This window comes from Amblyomma mixtum, chromosome 1 (assembly GCF_055824585.1).
Source record: "Amblyomma mixtum isolate Tamu chromosome 1, ASM5582458v1, whole genome shotgun sequence".
Classification (NCBI taxonomy): domain Eukaryota; kingdom Metazoa; phylum Arthropoda; class Arachnida; order Ixodida; family Ixodidae; genus Amblyomma; species Amblyomma mixtum.
The window spans coordinates 133,453,905-133,472,940 of record NC_143012.1 but is presented as its reverse complement, the minus strand read 5'-3'; the positions used below and the strand labels follow the sequence as shown (position 1 = coordinate 133,472,940).

Here is a 19,036-nt window from a genome sequence, read left to right as displayed (position 1 = left end):
AATTCCCTGATAGGGAGTTCTGTTTTTTGGCCAAATCACTCGGGTACGCAGGGGGGTGACATGTGATGTTCTTGATGTCAGATTGGTATGATTAGTTTTTTTTTGTTTCTTTTTCCTGTTTACATGTGCATGTGTTTCGGAATAAATCTTCAGTTGTGAGTTAGCGCTCGTCCTGGTCTTGTCTTTGCTTCGTCCTCGTTTTTTCTGCGCAATTTTTTCAGTATGCATATCAACCAACTTAGCCAACTTTCTGCTCTCCTGTGAAAGCAATATGCCCTCAAGCGCATGGTTCAGGCCATAGCCCGACGCGCCAGAAACCATTGGATTAATAAAACTCTCGAGTGGCAGCCGTCATGGCGATACCTCACCATGACCTAGTGTCTGCCTCCTGTCGACAGCCGGCACGGTTGCAGCACTGGATACTCCAAGAGCGCCAACATCCAGAAGTGGCTTCAACGGATATCGAACAGTGTAACAGTGTAGGTGTGCGTCAGCTTTCGCAAGCTTTCAGCGCGTACATCTTTCGCTTAAATACCTTTTATCGGTAGTAACCGTCTTTTGATTATTTTTCACTTTTTTTAGGCGCTCTCAAGGTCACTGGTCATGAACGAGTGCCCTGGTTCGAAGCGCCCCTGAGTCTTTGGATGGCATTCCAAAATTACATATTTGTTTGTTTTTTTCGGCAGCCACTTTGAAAACTTTATTCACAATGACTTCATGGTCGATTGTTCAAGTACTGGCATTGTAGGTTGATCTTGGCGATTGGTGATGGCCTCCTCACATGTAGCGGTTCAGCTGAAAGGGAGCGTCGTTCATTTCAAATTTTATCACGTCGTGGAACTTACCATGTCACCTTACGGTGCGCGCCGTGGTCACCTGTTGTAACCGGTAAAGGACCTTTGTCTTGCTGAAATACAACTCCCTCCCAATACCCCCATCCGCTGCGGAGATACGACGTGATACGTGAGGCATCTCATCAATTTGCGCTAATTCTGCTGCCGTCATGGCCTTGACTCGCATATCGGCAGTTATAATGGCATCACGTCCTCACCTGAACGTATCCTATGCAGCCGAGAAAGCTCTCGTGGGGTACTTCTAAGCCCCCCACGATGACCTCTCTGGGGTAGCTGCCCAGGAAAACTCTGGTGATGGGTTCCAAATGAACTGCCGGCTGGCTCGCTGTCATGGGGTCAGAGCCGTTCACCCGAAGCGTAGCAGAGCAGATGAGGCAGTTGTCGGGTGAGGTGAGCCAGGTTAGTCTGAGGTAGAAAGTGAGAAGGGAAGGCATGACGCACAGTTTGCGACATGTAGTACAAGAAGGAGGCAACCTATGCGTTCATCTCTAGCATACACACTGCTGGACCCGAGAACATACGGCGCCTCCGCCTGTAGCTTCCGGCTGGCCAGTTAGCACACGTCGCTAGTTTCGGACAACTGCGCGAAAAGACGAGGGCAGAGCGACACGAAGAGAAACAGAGCGCAGTGTGTCTGTCTATTCTCGGAAGCGTTATGTTTCGAGCGAGTTGGTTCGTCACGCTCTTGCGCACACAACAGGCACGATATGAAAGCAGAGACACATACAAAGGCGCGAAGAAGGATTGGTTTTGAAGGCGAAAGCCTTTAATGCCTCATCATTGTCAACATAAGGTTGTCAGCAGAGGTGTCACACTTTTCTAGCCAGACCAGAAAAAAATAATTGTGCACGTTGGGATTCGAACCACCATCCTTCCGTTCCGCAGCCGAGCGTGCTAATGGCTACGCTACTTACTGCCAACGCATATATAGTTCTCCTTGTCTAGGGCTCTGGAGAGTGTTTACAGAAAGGCGTCGAATCAGACGGATGCATCCCAAACGCCCTCCAGCGTCTCCAGCATTTAAGATTGACAAACAATTTTCTACTTAATTAACATCTTATCCACACGTCAGTAACATAAGCAGCCACACCGCGCATAAAGCTTTCGCCTCTTCGCACTTTAGGTCAACAAGGTGCCCCCCTGAATTTTTTTTTTATTGTGGTTGCAAGAAAAACATATGCTTTCTCAGTCATCAGACAGACGTAGGAAAACAGCTGCATTGGCACTCGCGCCGAAAGCCGAACGCCAGGCTGTCATACCGTTTCCCAGCCAAAAACATTGATTTCTTATCCCCTAAAGCTGGAAATAGAGGGCTAGCTCAGTCAGGGCTATATCTGAGTGTTTCCTTCGTCTTGACAATCTCCTGGGTCAGCTGACTTTTCACAGAGCACAAAATCTGGCCACCGGTAATTATGAGACTGCACCCTATCCACGAACGACGATGGACGATGTTTTGCCACATACCTTCAATTTCTTTCCCTAGGTTGCGGCAATGTTCGCCCGGGCGCTCATCATTTATGGGACGACCAACGTTTCCCGCATATCATCATCAGTCTGACTACTCCCACTGCAGGGCAAAGGCCACTCGCATGTCTCTCCAGTTAACCCTGTCTTTTGCCAGCTGTGGCCACCGTATCCCCACAGCATTCTTAATATCATCTGCCGACGTAGCTTCCTGCCACCCCCTACTACGCTAGCCTTCTCTTGGAATCCACTCCGTTACCCTTAAGGACTACCGGTTATCTTGCCTTCGCATTACACGCCCTGTCCAAGCACATTTCTTCCTATTGGTTTCCACTACGATGTCATTATCCCGCGTTTGTTCCCTCACCCACTCTGCCTGCTTCTGATCTCTTAACGTTACACCTATCATTTTTCTTTCGATAGCTCGCTGTGTTGCCCTTAACGTAAGCTGAATCCTCTTTGTTATCCTCCACGTTTCCGCCCCACAGGTGAGTACCAGTAAAATACAGCTGTTGTAGAGTTTTCTCTTGAGAGATATTTGCAAACTGCCATTCATAACCGGAGAGAACCTGCCATATGCGCTCCACCCCATTCTTATTCTTCTAGTTATTTCCCTCTCATGATCCGAAATAGGGGTCACTACCTGACCTAAGTAGACATATTCTCTTACTACTTCCAGCACCTCGCTACCAATTGCGAACTGCTGTTCCCTTGCTAGACTGTTGAACATTACTTTGGTATTCTGCATGCTAATTTTTAACCCCACCGTTCCACTCTGCCTGTCTAACTCATTGATCATGCTTTGGAGTTCATGTCCTGAGTGACTTAGCGCGAATCGCAGAACACCTAGGTATTCTCCATTAACTCCTATCGGCAACTGTTGCCATTTCAGGCCCCGGAATACCTCCGGTAAACAGGCGGTGAATAGCATTGGCGAGATCATGTCTCCCTGCCTGGCATCTTTTCTTATTGGAATTTTATTGCCGACTTTATGGAGGACTATGGTAGCTGTGCATTCGTTATAAATATTTTCCAATATTTTCGCATAACACTCTTCTACACCCTGATTCCGCAATGCCTGCATGACAGCTGGGGTTTCCAGTGAGTGAAATGCTTTCTCGTAATCAATGAATGCTATATATAGGGGTTGGTTATATTCTGCGCAATTCTCTATGACCTGATTGATAGCGTGAATATTGTTTATTGTCGACTGTCCTTTACGAAAGACTGCCTGATAATTTGGTTGATTGAAGTCTAGGGCTTTCCTGACTCTATTAGTGATTACCTTAGTAAATACATTGTTGGCAATGGGCAGTAAGCTGATCGGTCTGTAATTTTTCAAGTACTTGACGTCTCCTTTCTAAATGAATTAAGATAATGTCAGCGTTCTTCCAAGCTCCAGGTACGCTCGAGGTCACAAGGCATATGCGAGGTCACCAGAATCTGTTAAACATGCTAGTACAAGGACAACGCGGCATAATCACGAACAATCCTTAGCCCCAATCTTCGCTCGCACTAACACATTTAAATATAGTTTTTTCCCCCGCACGATCACTGAATGGAATTCTTTACCACGCAACATTTTTCAAAGCAAAGACTTTGTGAAAGGACTAGAAAGCCATATTTTGCATACCTAACATATCCTGTTTTCCTTCCAGAAGAGTTATTTTTCATGCATTTCGAATTCGTATTATACATGAGATGTGTTGTCCATTTATTTCCCAATATTAATTTTATAATATATTTGTTCTTTTAAGAAATGTGTTGTTTCCCATGTGTTCTTTCTCGCATTATATATGTTCTTCTTGTGTTCTAAATTTGTATGCCCATCCTGCTTGGGCCAAAACATTGGCCTGCAGTATATGTAAATAAATAAATAAATAAACAAATAAAAAATTGCGTATAGAGGGCGGCTAGTTTTTCTAACACAATCTCCCCTCCATCCATCCACAAATCTGCTGTTACCTGATCCTCACCAGCTGCTTCATAAAAGTGCTACTTTTTCGACGTCTGCAACGCAATGGCCAGTAAGTACGAAATGTTCTTCGAAAAATCAAGAAGTTTCCGCCTTGGCTACTATAGTTGAAGAAGTTAGCGCAAAAAACAGAGAAAGGACAGAAAAAGGAACACAAAAGACTTTCACGAGCGCCACTACCAACTCTTTATTCATGCGGTCGTACAGGGCTTTTAAAAAGGGAAAAAACGGCGAGCATACGCATAGAGGGGGCGGATAAGGCACAGCAGTCTAGCAGCGCTCGTGAATGTGTTTTGTGTTCCTTCTTCTGTCCCTTGTCCGTTTTTTTGTGCTAACTTCTTCAACAAATGCGTCACCAACTAGCCCGGCAGCTTGCTCTCCTGGGCTACTATAGTATCCGATCGATCTTCGCCTTTAACAGAAATGTTGACGGGTTCGACTGTTTTGGCGCTCTCTTTACTTTCCATGTGACTCATGTGGCTCTATTTTATTACAGTGACCACAAAATTGCCAGGATACGCATCTATATACCGTCGTACAGAAACTGAGTCGGCCACTTTTTTAAAAGTGCCGCGCGAGCGTCGACCGGCCGCTAGTCAGGGCCTTATGAAGGCGTTGAGCGGCGATATCGACGGGAATACGCAGGTGTGCCCCATGATTCCCCTCTCCACGAGTGTCGCCTGCTGGGCTCTTCCAGCATGTGCAACCCAACCCCTGCGATGCTTAATTCGGTAGAGCTCTTCGCGGCTCAGCACAGATAGTGGGTATGGAACTTCGTTCAGTTCTGCTAATAAAGAATCCGAGAACTGTGATCTCCGGTGCCTCGCTGATGGCACCGCTGCCAAGGTAGAGAGGGTGATGGCGGTTTTGAACTGCGGCGGTGAAAGAATATGCACAAATTCTTATTTCTGCGATGAGCACTAGAGGCCGCAGTACGTGGCACAGTTGCCTGCTGTGTCAGCGGCTGCTTGCAGGCATTCCTCCATGTGACCCACATTAACTTGGGTGGGGCAAACAGTGACGTGTTCAGCAACAGCGCATGCTGGATGACTTCCAAGTCAGCCAGTTTTGAGGGGAGATGAAGCATTTCTATGGTGAAGACCACAGGGGACAGTACAGCGCGTTGTGATGTACTCCTCGTGCTCATATAGTAGGGGCCATGCTGTTCGTCCTGGATGTGGACGAAGGCCGGGCGATGTGTGACAAAGTGTTTAATGTAGTTGAAGGTATTGGTGCCGCAGTCAGCCTCACTCAGGTGAGCCAGAGTGACACCGTTCTTCTAATTGTCAGATGCCCTCCTAAGGTCCAAAACCAGGACTACCTTGTCGTTATCGGTGCACTCGACACGAGTGAGCATTTCATGTTTTAGTTAGAGGAGTGTCTTGAGGTGATATGTGCGGCCTGAAGTCGAACAGAGATTCACATTCACATTCACATTCACTTTATTCCACATTTCTCCTGGTACAGAAAAAATGTGAGGGCAAGGACTAAAAGCTGCTAGTTAAGCAGCTTGACTAAGGCCCTTGCCCCCTTTGATGGCAGCGTACAGCGGTTTAAAAATACACAAAAAAAGACACACAATGTTTAGATTAGTTTTTGCAGAACTTCTTGCACTACACCACAAAATACGATCAAATATAATATTTTACGCGCGTACACCAGAAAGCATTATACCTAGTCAGCACAAACCCACACACACACACACACACATACACACACACACACACACACACACACACACACACACACACACACACACACACACACATATATATATATATATATATATATATATATATATATAAAAACTCTATACACAAAAATTTATACAACATGTACATACTTCAAAAATGAAATCTGAAACATAGACAAATGTATTGTAAAATAAATAAACGTATTGTAAATGTACAAATGTAAACTCTGCGATCGCAGCCGTCTTCTGAGGGTCTGGGCGAACTCCATCCTTGCTTACGACGTGACCACGGAACAGCAGCTCCTCGTAGGCGAAGTGGCACTTCTCTGGTTTCAGTGTTAGGCCTGAAGACTTGACTGTTTCCAGCACTGTCCAAAGCCTTCTGAGATGGTTTTCAAAGATTGAAAAGAAGACAACAACGTCATCTAAGTAGTCTAGACAAATTTGCCACTTCAAGCCTGCAAGCACCGTGTCCATTACTCGCTGGAACGTCGCTGGGGCAGAGCAGAGGCCGAATGGCATCACCTTGAACTCGACGAGTCCGTCTGGCGTGATGAACGCAGTCTTCTCGCGATCTCTTTCGTTTGCCAGTAGCCGCTCTTCAGGCCCATCGATGAGAAGTACTTAGCGTTCCACAGCCGATCCAATGTGTCATCGATGCGGGGGAGGGGGTAGACATCGTTCTTCGTAATGCTGTTCAGGCGGCGGTAATCGACGCAGAAGCGAAGGGTGCCGTCTTTCTTTTTCACTAGGACGACTGGTGCTACCCAGGGGCTCCTCGATGGCTGGATGACGTCGTTACGTAGCATTTCCTCTACTTGCTTGCGGATGGCTTGGCGTTCTAGCAGCGATACGCGGTAGGGGCTCTGTCGCAGTGGTCGGGCGTGTTCACATTCACATTCACATTCCACGAAGGTGTCGCGATTTTCTAAGTATTTTGACAGTCGATCTCTAACTATAGTTTCCATGAGTGTGCCCACACAAGACGTCAGGAAAGCGGTCGGAGGTTGTCAGTATTTATTGGTTTGCCGGCCTTCGGGATAAAGGTGACTAGCGCAGTTTTCCACCAGGCTTTTGTCCGCAGGCTTCCCTTGCTCGGTCCTTACGGCAGTAGCCGAAACCCTCCTGAAGAAGTTTCGCCCTCGACGAAACGTGGCTGCAACTGAACGCGGAAAGCGCAAACCTGATGTGATGCCTTATATTGATAAGGTGCCACATAATCTCAAAAAAGTGGCCAGCAGGCATAAAGTGCCTCTTGTATTCTCCGCGCCAAATAAGTTAGCGAAGCTGTGCCCCCGCATCTGCGGTGATGGTGAGCGCGGTTGCAAAAAGCAACATGAAGAAGCATTCGTCAAATGTGCTTTAGGAGTGGTTTGCAAGATCCTCCCGTCCTGTGGAAAGTGCTATATTGGGCAGACAGGGCGTTGCATCAATGACCGTTTAAGAGAGCATGCTCAAAATTTGATAAATCAAGATAAGCTTGCGAATCTAGTTTCGCACGTAATGGGGTGCAGCTGCGCGCCACGGTTTAAAGAAGCTAAGGTTTTAGGCAGAAGTAAAAGCACAAAATCAAGAGTTATTTTGGAGGCCTTTTATATTCATAAAAAGTCTAGCCAGTGCATCAGCGACCGAGTTTGTACTCGGCTGAGCGTATGGTTTTCGACAACGTCATATAACGTCATGTAACATCCTGGCCCGTTTCTTTTTCGTCTGTCGATTCTCGAAATGTTTCGGTCATATCCCATCCATATGTGTCTGTTATGTATCCACTCCTGCTTGGGCCTCACGGCCTGCAGTATGCCATAAATAAACAAATAAATAAAATATCTTTTCCTTTTGTAATATTCATGTTCAGAGTTATCTACCTTATCTGGTTCCCGCGCTTTCTTCAGTGACATAATGTGAGCTTAGATAAGGGTGAGCCATCTAAAACTGTTAAAGTAGCCTGGAGCCGCCCGATTGCGCGCATGCGTGTGAAGACTATAAATGTGTTTCTTGCATTCATCAATAAATCAGTTGTTAGTAGCGCTCCGTGTGTGTCGTTTCCTTTCTTTGTGTTCGTCTTTTGCGCTGAACCAAGTTTCAACTATTCCACCAGGCGGGCAGCATGGTCGGTCGGGTCTCCAGCAAACGCTGAGGTATACGAACTCGCACATGTTTCCGTTACGAGTCAAATACTCTAATCAACCACTTACCTCCTCTTGCGCAAGCAGGACGAACATGTCCTGGAGGTCACCCTCCGTAAGATCATCAAAAGGGCGCTCGACCTCCTGATCTCCACCTTCAATGCGAGGCCCCTCGCGCTGAGGGGTGGTGAACATCTATCGAGAGCTGCATGGAGCGCATGTCACCAAGCAATACACGCGTCTAGCCCAGACCATGTCCGGTCATCACCCTGCGTACCGGCTACACATTTAGCTCAACTGTCACACCGAGAAAAGGGTACGAGTGCCCGAAATACGGCGATGCGAGCTCCATGTTCGACCCCTTCGTACGAAAATGTCCAAAGGAGACTATAATCGGCGACGGAATATGTAATATGTACGTTTTAACTACCGATGACTCTTTTAGAATAAAAAATTCTGACGAAGTAATCACCTTCCTAAAAGGATGGGATCACGACAAAAAACTGGAGAGAGAGAGAGAGAGAGAGAGAGACTCTTTAATGAGGAGCACAGAATTGGAGGGATTTTCAGTCTTCGTAAAAGACTTGTATTAGACATTCCCCCAGGCTGAAAGCTTGTCAGCTGTGAATAACCACATCGAAAAGCATGGTGTTTTAGCCTTCCAAAACGAGTGCGGAATTTCCGCCGATGCCTTCCAAGAATTGTTATAATTTTATCTTAGTTCGACTTTTGTAGAATGGAATGGGGATATGAACATTCAGAAAGACGGGATATGTATTGGTTCATGCCTAGCCGCGATTCTTAGCGATATGTTTTTGGCCTTGCGTGACAAAACACTGGAAGATCGTTGGAAAGGGGTCAGTGTGTGCCGCATTTTTAGATTTGTTGACGATTACTTTGTGTTGGTACTGAACGACAACCTCAGTTTTGAGCAGCAGTTCCTAAATATTCATTCAGGGTTCACAGAGTGTCTTGAACCACTGTTTTTAACACTTGAAACCCCACTGAATGACTCTATCAGGTTCTTAGATCTCGCCCTTCATTTCACTCCGTCTCATGTGTGTTCGTTGCACGAGCCTCGATCAAAAAAACCCATCCTCCCATATGCATCAGCTCATTCAAATATTGTAAAAAGGGCCATTATTCATTCTGTTTTTAATAATGTTTTAAAGAAGTGCTGCCAGCATAGTATGGGTTGCCAGAATAGTTGCGAAACAAGCTGATCGCCTTACGATGGCTGGTTATTCGTCCGATGTCCTAGTGTCAGTAGCAGAAAAGCAGCTGAAAAACCTGAGACCTCGCTACACTAGCGAACCGGTTAGGCAAAGGAAAAGAAGAGCGGTTGTTGTTTTGCCTTACCTCCATTAGGTGTCGCACAACCTCCGGAAAATTGGAAGTAGGGCAGTGGTTGATGTAGTATTTTCTGCGCCGGTAAAACTTTCCAGGTTGTGCAAAAAAGTTAACTGCGCGACTAACGAACCGCGCAGGTGTAAAGTTAAACACGGGGATCGTTTTGTCCCGTGTCAAGAAGGTGTGGTGTATTCACTGCCCGTGTCCTGTGGGGAAAAGTACATCGGGCAGACTGGCCGCTGTCTCAACAAAAGGCTAAAAGAGCACAGTGACAATGTCGCACGTGTTGCTACCTCTGGCCACGTAGCCAAACATTGCAGGGACTGCAGCGCAGAAGATGACAGCGACGATAAATGTGAACCTATGTACAGGCAATGCAGTGTCATAGGGAAACACCGAGACGCATTAACAAGAGAGATAATATAAGCTTGTATGATTATAAGATTGCAGGACGACTGCATAAGCGCACCATCAGTGGCATTGTCCCAGAAAGAGATCAATCATCTAGAATGTGAAACCTGACACGTGCCGGCTAACCGCCGTTCTTGTACCCTTGCGCATGCCTGTAGCCTTCTTGTATGTGTTTTTCCTGTTCTGATCGCCAGGTGGCATAAAAACCCTACTGGTCTCGAATAAAATTTAGTTGATAGTCAGCGCTGTTGTGTACCCCTCTTGTTTTGTGCCGTCGTTGCGCTGTAATAATGAATGTAGGTAACCAACTCGCCCAAAATGTTGTATTATGGAAATGTTCTCAATTATGTTGAGGTCCGGACTCCGCGGTGGCCACTCCCGCTGTGCGATGTCACTGCTGTTCAGATAATCCTGCACTAAAGATGCAGTGTTTACAGGGCACCCGTCATGTTGAAAATAAAAGCAGCCGTCCGGGAAGGTTCCATTAATAGCATATGGGAGGAGAGCGCTGTTACAAATTTCTATGTAAGTTCCAGCTGTCAGCCTCCCCGGAATGCGGTAGAGCGGGCCAAGACCTGCATAGCTCATGGCACCCTACTCGTTCACGGAGACATGTCCGCTGGCAGCAAAGTTCAGGACGTTGTCCTCATTGTACCTGCCGGAAACGAGAAAAATAAAATCAATTTTGAAATGCGAAAAAAGTATGCGCATTCCTATCTTCCTCTTTTACCTGGAACCGGAGACCCTCCAGACGTGGAGGCGCTGATTCCAGCAAGTCGAAAAGTGGACTCGTCGCTGAGTATAACTTGCTGCCATTGGTGACATGTCCAGTTTCTGTGATGGTTGGCAAATTCTAACCGTTTCTGAAGGTGAGTTGCTGTAAGGAAGGGCTTCCTTGCGGCTACGTGTCTCTTCAGTCCTGCCTCATGAAGTCGCCTTCGAATAGTGGGCAGACTGACATCAACGTCGAGCTGTTCAGTAATTTTTTTTTTGCGTTTGTGAAGGGGTCTTGGACGGCTGCAGCTACGAGGAGATGGTCTTCATCTTCAGTCGTTTTTCTGGGCTTGCTACGATGAGGGGCATCCGCTACACGGTTCTCTCTGAAATAGGCATTGAGGGTACGGTTTACAGTTTTCTGAGGACGGCCTACTATGGCAGCAATTTTTCCCTGAGAGATGGATGCCTTCCCTAGACCGATTATTTCGCTCCTTTCTTCCGCAGTTAACCGCCGTGGCATATTGGGAGCGACTGAAGGCGGGAACAAAAGAAACGACATTTACGTGTCACGAAGAGGCTCTGATAAGTCTGAAATGCTCGCCGGAAGCTGCCCACGGAGGACGCCCGGTGTCTCTTTTTTTTTCTATGCATTAGCAGTCCGACGCATGTGCGTCGTAGAAACAGTGACAGTGTTATCAAAACCTGTGGCGGCAGAAAAACCCGCCCCTGCTATACCGGCAAAAATGAAAAAGAAATGATGTACAATACAGGTAAACCGAAGCCCGGACAATACTCTTGGTAATAGGAAAGCAGTGCTTCATTGAACAGCCGAAGGGCGAGGGAAGCTGTCATAATTTTTGAATTTTTGTGGTAAAAATGTGCCACGCGAAGACTCTGTCTAAAAGATTCGTTACCCTTCATGAGATAATGTTCAAATCGGCCACGATATGAGGCAACGACGCGGACACATGATTTCCATGAAAGAGAACAAACCCAGAAGAAAGGTGGCGAGGTAGTCACAGGGGTGACGGTTGTAGCCCGGAAGAGCCTACGAGGGAAAGGAGGCAACGCAATCTTTATCGTCGCAGTTCCGATATCGGTCGCTATGCAGCTTGATAGGCCCGCCGGTCGATGCTCGCGCGATCACCTTCAAATTGATCGCGACTGTACGTTAGTTCTACAGGGGAAGAGTTGACATTCTCACATTTAGCCTGCCTGCGTAACTTACATCGGATGTAAAGGGCCTAGTGTGCCGAAATAGCTAAACCTTGCATGTCTCACTCTTGTGAGGAGCTGCAGTTTGAACGTCATAATAATAAAAAAAAACTCTCCTCTTTACCTGGAATTTTTTCGTGCTTTTTTTGCGCATATCGCATCGCATTTTTTCTGCTGCACTACGGTCGGTGGGTGCGGAGAAAGCTGCCAGCAAAAGGTGTCTTGCTTGTTTCAATGCACTTCACTTACGACAGCACTATATGCGCTTTCGTCGTCTCCGTGCCATATTTGGCGCATGGCCTTCACAACAAGTCGCCGCGGTGGCTCAGTCGTTATGGCGCTCCGCTGTTGACCCGAAAGACGCGGGTTCGGTCCCGCAGGTTCAATTCTGGTTAGAGAAGAGATACAGCCCGTGAGCGAACAAAATAAAACAAAAAACACGCGCAGGAACCTCGCATGAGTGGCACGTTTTTGCGCAGATTGTTCTTCAATCATTTTTCTTTCGCCTCACCACCACCATAATTGGTTTACCTGGGTCCCTTCGCCACAAAAAAAAACTGGTTATCACAGGTTTTTCTGTCCGCTTTTGTTCCTTCCTCTAGGGATCCTTCGTGTCTCTGTCTTGTCCCTCCCAGTCCTTTTCCCCGAAATGGCGAGGAGGTGCTCACTCTACAACCTACTAGCTAACATTTCAAGCCGCCCTCCCGCCTACCCTTCCATGGGACGCTTCCTGGAAGTGGCGAGGAGGCTTTGAATTACTACTGTAGTGGGCAGTAAGGTATTCGCCTGGGCTAGTCGGTACATTGTTCAAACTGAAGGCACAGCGCACGAAGGACGGGATTAAGGAAGAGAAAAACACAGCTCTGACATGCGACTAAGAGGCTTTATTGCTCGCACGCAATAAATAGGCGAAAAGGAGCACATTCAACAGATACAACAGTATCAGTGATGATTGTCAAAAAACACAACAAACAAAAGCACACAATCACACCCTTCACTAGCGTACTGAACGGTTAAGATAGTCAATTTCTTTTTGTGTTAGCGCGACAGAAGGCTTGCTGACGCAATTGTCAAGACCCCGGTGAATTAAAAGAGCTTCAGCGATTTCCCGCATACGTTGGTCCTTATGTTTATATGTTATTGTAGTACGGTTGAAAAAAGGGGTGCATTTACAAGAAAGCCAATGTATGCACCCAAATTGCCTTTGGGAGGTGGTTTTAGGGAGCGTTTATGCTCACTTAGGCGATCATTGCGGCAACGCCCTGTTTGACCAATGTAACACCGCCCACAGGATAGCTCTACCTTATACACAACATTTTTACGACACTGCACATATGGTGATTCATGATTCATGAGAAACAAAATCATGGTTTAGCTCTTGGTTTAGACGTCTTAATATCCACAACTACTTTGCTGATCGTTTCACGCTTTTTTAACGTTTCCTTAGAAATATTTATTTCTATTGCGCACTTTTACCCTTTTTCCTACTCCTCTTACGTTTTTGCCTTTGTTCCTTGTCGTTTTGATAGTTCTCACTGCCTTTTATTTTTTCAATATATTGTCACAAACAGAACAGGAAACAGAAGGGCTAGGCACAGGACGCAAGCAGAGAAGCAGAGTCGCAGCTCCGAGAGCACGCGAGTCCCTCACTTCTTCGTCCTCTAGGTGCCGCCCGGGGACACCTGGCGGCATTATTCCCCCCCCCCCCCAAAAAAAAGAAAGCAAAAACGTGGGCGCACGTTGAGGGAACGGGAGGAAGTAAGCAAGTGAACAAGCGGTCATATGCTGCTCAACGGCTGCATGCACAAATGAAAAGAAAACACGGAAGAGGCGACGCCCGCGACTGCGTAAAGTAAGGCTTCATGCGCAGTACGTGCACGACCTCAGGCTGAGGTCGACGGCGCGAACTCGGTAGAGTGCCATCGGGGAAGACTTCATACGTCACATCCGGGATGCGGCGCAGCACTGTGTACGGTCCAAAGTAGCTGCTCGGGAGCTTCTCCGACAGGCCTGGGCGACGTACTTGGGTCCACACCCACACTTTGTCGTCGGGGTGGTACTCTACGTGTCGATGTCGTTAGTTGTAGCGTTGTGCATCCGTGGCCTGCTGCCGTCGGATGTGCATACGGGCCAGTTGCCGGGCTTCCTCTGCGTGCCGGGTAAACTCCGCGGCGTCTGACTTGAGCGCCTTGTCGTCAGGGGCGCACGGAAACATGGCGTCGAGCATTGTCTGTACGTGACGCGCGTAGACAAGGCGAAACGGTGTAAAGCGAGTCGTTTCCTGAATCGCCGTGTTATAGACAAACGTTACGTATGGGAGGATCTCGTCCCAGGTCTTGTGCTGTACGTCGACGTACATTGCGAGCATGTCCGCTAAGGTTTTGTTGAGGCGCTCCGTGACCCCGTTTGACTGCGGGTGGTATGCAGTAGTCTTGCGGTGCGTCGTGTGACTCAGCTGGAAAACCTCGTGCATGAGCTGTGCTGTAAACGCAGTGCCTCTGTCGGTGATTACGGAAGACGGGGCGCCGTGTCGTAAAACGATGTGGTGTATGAAGAAATGCGCGATTTGCGAGGATGTACTGCGCGGCACCGCCTTGGTTTCCGTATAGCGCGTCAAATAATCAGTCGCAACTATAATCGACTTATTGCCAGATGCTGATACAGGGAATGGGCCCAGAAGACCAATGCCGACTTGGTCAAAAGGTGTGCGAGGTGGTTCAAATTGGATGGAGCAAACCTGCAGGCTTTAGCGGTGGAGACTTACGACGCTGGCACTCACGGCAACCTCTGACGTAGCGATGGATGGTCGCTGCAAGTTTAGGCCAATAATAGGCCTGACGCACTTGAGCGAGCGTGCGTGCAAATCCCTAGTGGCCAGAGGTGGGCTCATCATGACACGCGGAAAGGATGTCGTCGCGGAGGTCTGACGGCACGACTAGGAGGTAGGTCCGGTCACCATTACGTGAGTTTTTCTTGTACAGTACGCCATTGCGAATGCAAAAAGAGGTCAAGTGGTGGGAAGAGGGTCGAGGTACGTTGAAGCATGGCCCTCTAGGTAATCCATGACAGACCGCAGGTCAGCGTCAGCACGCTGCCTTGCCACCAAGTCCCAACTGCTGATCACGCCTAGGAAACGATTGTCGTCCTCTCTACTGTCATCAGCTTGCTCGGCGGGTGCGCGCGAGAGAGTGTCGGCATCTTCGTGTTTACGTCCGGACTTATAGACAATTGTATAATCAAATTCCTGAAGGCGAAGGCTCCAGCGTGCTAGGCGGCCTGATGGCTCCCGGAGATTGGTCAGCCAGCACAAGGAATGGTGGTCTGTGACAACTTTCAAATGGCGACCGTAGATATAAGGCCGAAATTTCATCGTGGCCTAGATGACAGCGAGGCACTCCTTTTTTGAGGTGGAATAGTTGATTTCGGAGCGCGAGAGTGTGCGACTCGCATACGCGATCACACGTTCCACGCCTTCTTGATGTTGAACGAGGACGGCACCAAGCCCAATATTGCTAGCGTCAGTGTGTATCTCGGTAGCAGCCTCCTCATCGAAGTGAGCAAGCACAGGCGTAGTGTGCAGCCGTCGTCGCAGCTCTGTGAAAGCAGCCTGTCGCTCGGCAGTCCAGAGGAACGGTGTATCTTCACGCGTTAAACGGGTCAATGGTTCAGCGATGTTGGAGACGTCTGCGATGAAACGGCGGTAGTAGGCGCACAAACCCAAGAAGCGCTTGAGCGCTTTCTTTGTAGTAGGACGGGGAAACTCGGCTAGGGCGGCAGTTTTCTCGGGATCGGGTCTTACACCGTCGGCGCTCAGAACATGGCCGAGAAACTTGAGCTTTTTGTAGCCAAAGTGGCACTTTTCGGGTTTAAGGGTCAAGTCGGCCAACCGCAGGGCATCCAGCACGGTCCGCAGGCGTCCATGGTGTTGGTCGAAGGTTTCTGAAGACACCACCACGTCATCTAGATAAACTAAACAGGTTTGCCATTTGAGGCCAGCCAGGACAGTGTCCATCATGCGCTGAAACGTCGCAGGCGCTGAGCAAAGGCCGAAGGGCAACACCTTAAATTCATATAGGCCGTCGGGTGTGATGAAGGCAGTTTTCTCGCAGTCACGTTCATCAACCTCTATCTGCCAATATCCGCTCTTTAGGGCGATCGACGAAAAATATTTGGCGCGGCGAAGTCTGTCGAGTGAGTCGTCGATGCGAGGCAGCGGGTAGACGTCCTTTTTCGTTATGGCATTCAGCTTACGGTAATCAACGCAAAAGTGCAATGTCCCATCCTTCTTCTTTACCAGAACATCAGGCGACGACCACGGGCTCTTAAAAGGCTGAATGATGCCGTCTGTAAGCATCTCCTTCACCTGCGTTTGGATGGCGTCGCGTTCCTTCGGGGAAATGCGGTACGGCTGCTGTCGCATGGGGCGAGCATCATCGGAAGTGACGATTCCATGCTTCGTTACCGCCGTTTGCCGCACTTTCGAGGAGGATGCGAAGCAGGTTTTGTATTAGAGCAGTAGGGCGCGTAGATGGCGCTGTTGAGTCGTTGATAGCACGGAGCTAATATCGATGCGATCCAGGGACGTGTCCGGTTGTACCATAGTCTTTTAATCTGCGAGTTAGCGCTCTCCTTTGTGGTTTCTATTTTCTTGTCCTGGTCTTCTGCTGCTGGTACGCATCAGCGTGCTGTATTGAGAACCTCCTCCGGGCCCAGTAGAACACCCCTCCAGGGGGAGAATAACGCTGAAGTAAATAAAGTGGGAAATTCGTCTCCGCCGACGAGCAATGCACGCCGCCCACATGAACGGAGGGACAAAACCGACGTGCCACCTCATCGACAATCGCACCGACTGCTCGTCAACCCGGCCAAGCCCTGACAACCATTATATTGATGCGGTTAGACGACGACGACAAAGAGCGATGGCACGAGTGCGCAGAGTAGAAGACGACAACGAAGTTCGGACTGAGTTCTCGGTGGTGCCGCTCGCAGCTGTTGTTGTCTATTTGTAAATATCTGTAAATATATTCTTTCCCGCAACATATTTGGTGGAGGTGCGGATTTCCCCTACGTCTACCGACGACGGAGCTCCGCAGCGGCCGCCAGTTGCCTTCACTCATCATGACCCAAGACGCCGCCCAGCAAACGTCAGCCCCGGCCATGACATCACTCGTTCTTTCTCCCCCTCGTGACCCTGGGACATTTTCTGGTACCGACAACACTGACGTCGACGACTGGATCAACATGTACGAGCGAGTGAGTTCCTACAACCGCTGGGATCCGACCCTTATGCTCGCAAATGTAATATTCTATCTAAAAGACACCGCCCGGGTCTGGTATGAGACGCACGAAGACCATCTGACCAGCTGGGACGTGTGCAAAGAGAAACTCCGCGAATTGTTTGGACGGCCACTCGGCCGAACGCTTGCCGCTAAGAAGGACCTCGCCTCCCGAGCTCAAACATCTACGGAGTCCTATGTGTCATACATTCAAGATGTGCTAGCCCTCTGTCACAAAGTCGACGCCAACATGCCCGAGTCTGACAAAGTCGGCCACGTGTTGAAGGGAATCGCCGACGATGCCTTCAACTTGCTCGTATACAAGAACTGCACTACAGTCGACGGAATTATTAAGGAATGTCGACGCTTCGAGGAAGCCAAAAGCAGGCGTATTAGCCAGCCGTACACACGCCTCCCTAACACGGCTGCGACTTCTTCATGTGAAGACCTGCGACACCGGGAAACTCCAGCGCCCTCAGAAAATGTGACCCGCATCATCCGACGCGAACTCGAAGCTATGTCCCCTGCCCCCCAGCATCTACATGATGGCGACACCCGCTTACCTACCATCTCTCTCGTACAGGCTGTCGTCCGCCAAGAGCTTGCCAACCTTGGTTTCCAGCCCGTCAGCCCTGTACGGTCTTCACCACCACCCGAAATCACTGCGATTGCTCCTGGACGACCTTCGTACTTCACTCCACGTCGCCGAAACCCTAACGACTGGCGGACAACCGACGACAGGCCCATTTGTTTCCATTGCCACCGCATTGGCCACACCTCCCGCCACTGTCGAAATTATTGGTCCCGTCGCAGCACATACCGTCCTCTCAGCTGCCACCGCGACGACGAACAGCCCAGCCACTACACGCCCCCTCCAGCCCAGCACAGTGCTACAGTCGACGGCCAGATTCCCCGCTCCAGCCGCTCCCCGTCCCCCCTGCGTCGCCAGTCTCGTTCGCCCCAACGCCGTCGCTCCTCTCCTGGCCCCTACGGACGCTCGCAAGCGGAAAACTAGACGCTGCAGTGTCTGGAGGTGATGCTGCAGTACAGCCCCAGTCCCAAAATCCTCGATTAGCCCTTCGCGCACACCATAATTTGCTCGCCATTCATGTCGATGGAGTGCCTGTGAGAGCCCTGATCGATACAGGCGCGCACGTATCCGTCATGAGTTCAGCCCTACGACGCCGCCTCCGAAAAGTACTGACCCCTGCACCCAAAGCCGTTCTCCGCGTTGCCGACGGCGGAACTGCTCATGTTGTTGGACTATGCACAGCCCGTGTGACCATATCCGGCCGCCATACGTCCGTTCTGTTCTCTGTTCTGGACCAGTGTCCTCATGAAGTCATTCTTGGCCTCGACTTCCTGTCTGAGCATTCAGCCCTCATTGACTGCGCCACTAATGTCGTTTAGCTTGACCTTCCTCTTTCTGCTGAGTCGCCGTCCCCAGTTATACACCGTCTTTGTGCTGTCGACTTTGTCCGTCTACCGCCTCAAGCCGCAACTTACATTTCTTTCTCATCTGTTCCCCCTGTACCTGATGGTCACTACGTAGTCACTCCGGAAATTGACGTCGCCCTGACGCGCAGCATTGCGCTTCCACACATTGTATTTACAATGTCGGCCAACCGAGCGTGCCTTCCGGTCCTGAACTTCGGTTCATCCATCCAACCGCTCCCGCAAGGTATCTCACTCGCCACGCTGTGCCCTGCTGCCGAATGTGTGATATCAGTGGTGGACAGCTGCTTGCCTTCCACTCAGCAATGCCGGTTGCCTGCGGCCCCATCAACAGCGAACCCAACGGACGACTACGCCGACATGATCGCTTCTGACCTACCGCCGATGCAAGCTCGCGATCTTAGGTGCCTCTTATCATCTTTCCGCGACATATTCGACTTTGATAGCCGTGTTTTGGCTCGGACCTCTGTGGTGACGCATCACATCAACACCGGTGATTC

General features: G+C 49.2%; 1 protein-coding gene across 1 annotated transcript in view; it reads right to left on the bottom strand.

Moving 5' to 3' along the window:
* LOC149367641 (uncharacterized) overlaps nt 1-19,036 on the bottom strand; it is a 203,387-nt gene that overhangs the window by 44,145 nt on the left and 140,206 nt on the right. Inside the window, exon 6 of the mRNA XM_089575214.1 lies at nt 1,052-1,259. Within this exon, the coding sequence (XP_089431340.1) occupies nt 1,052-1,259 (208 nt within the window). The remainder of the gene's footprint in view (nt 1-1,051; nt 1,260-19,036) is intronic.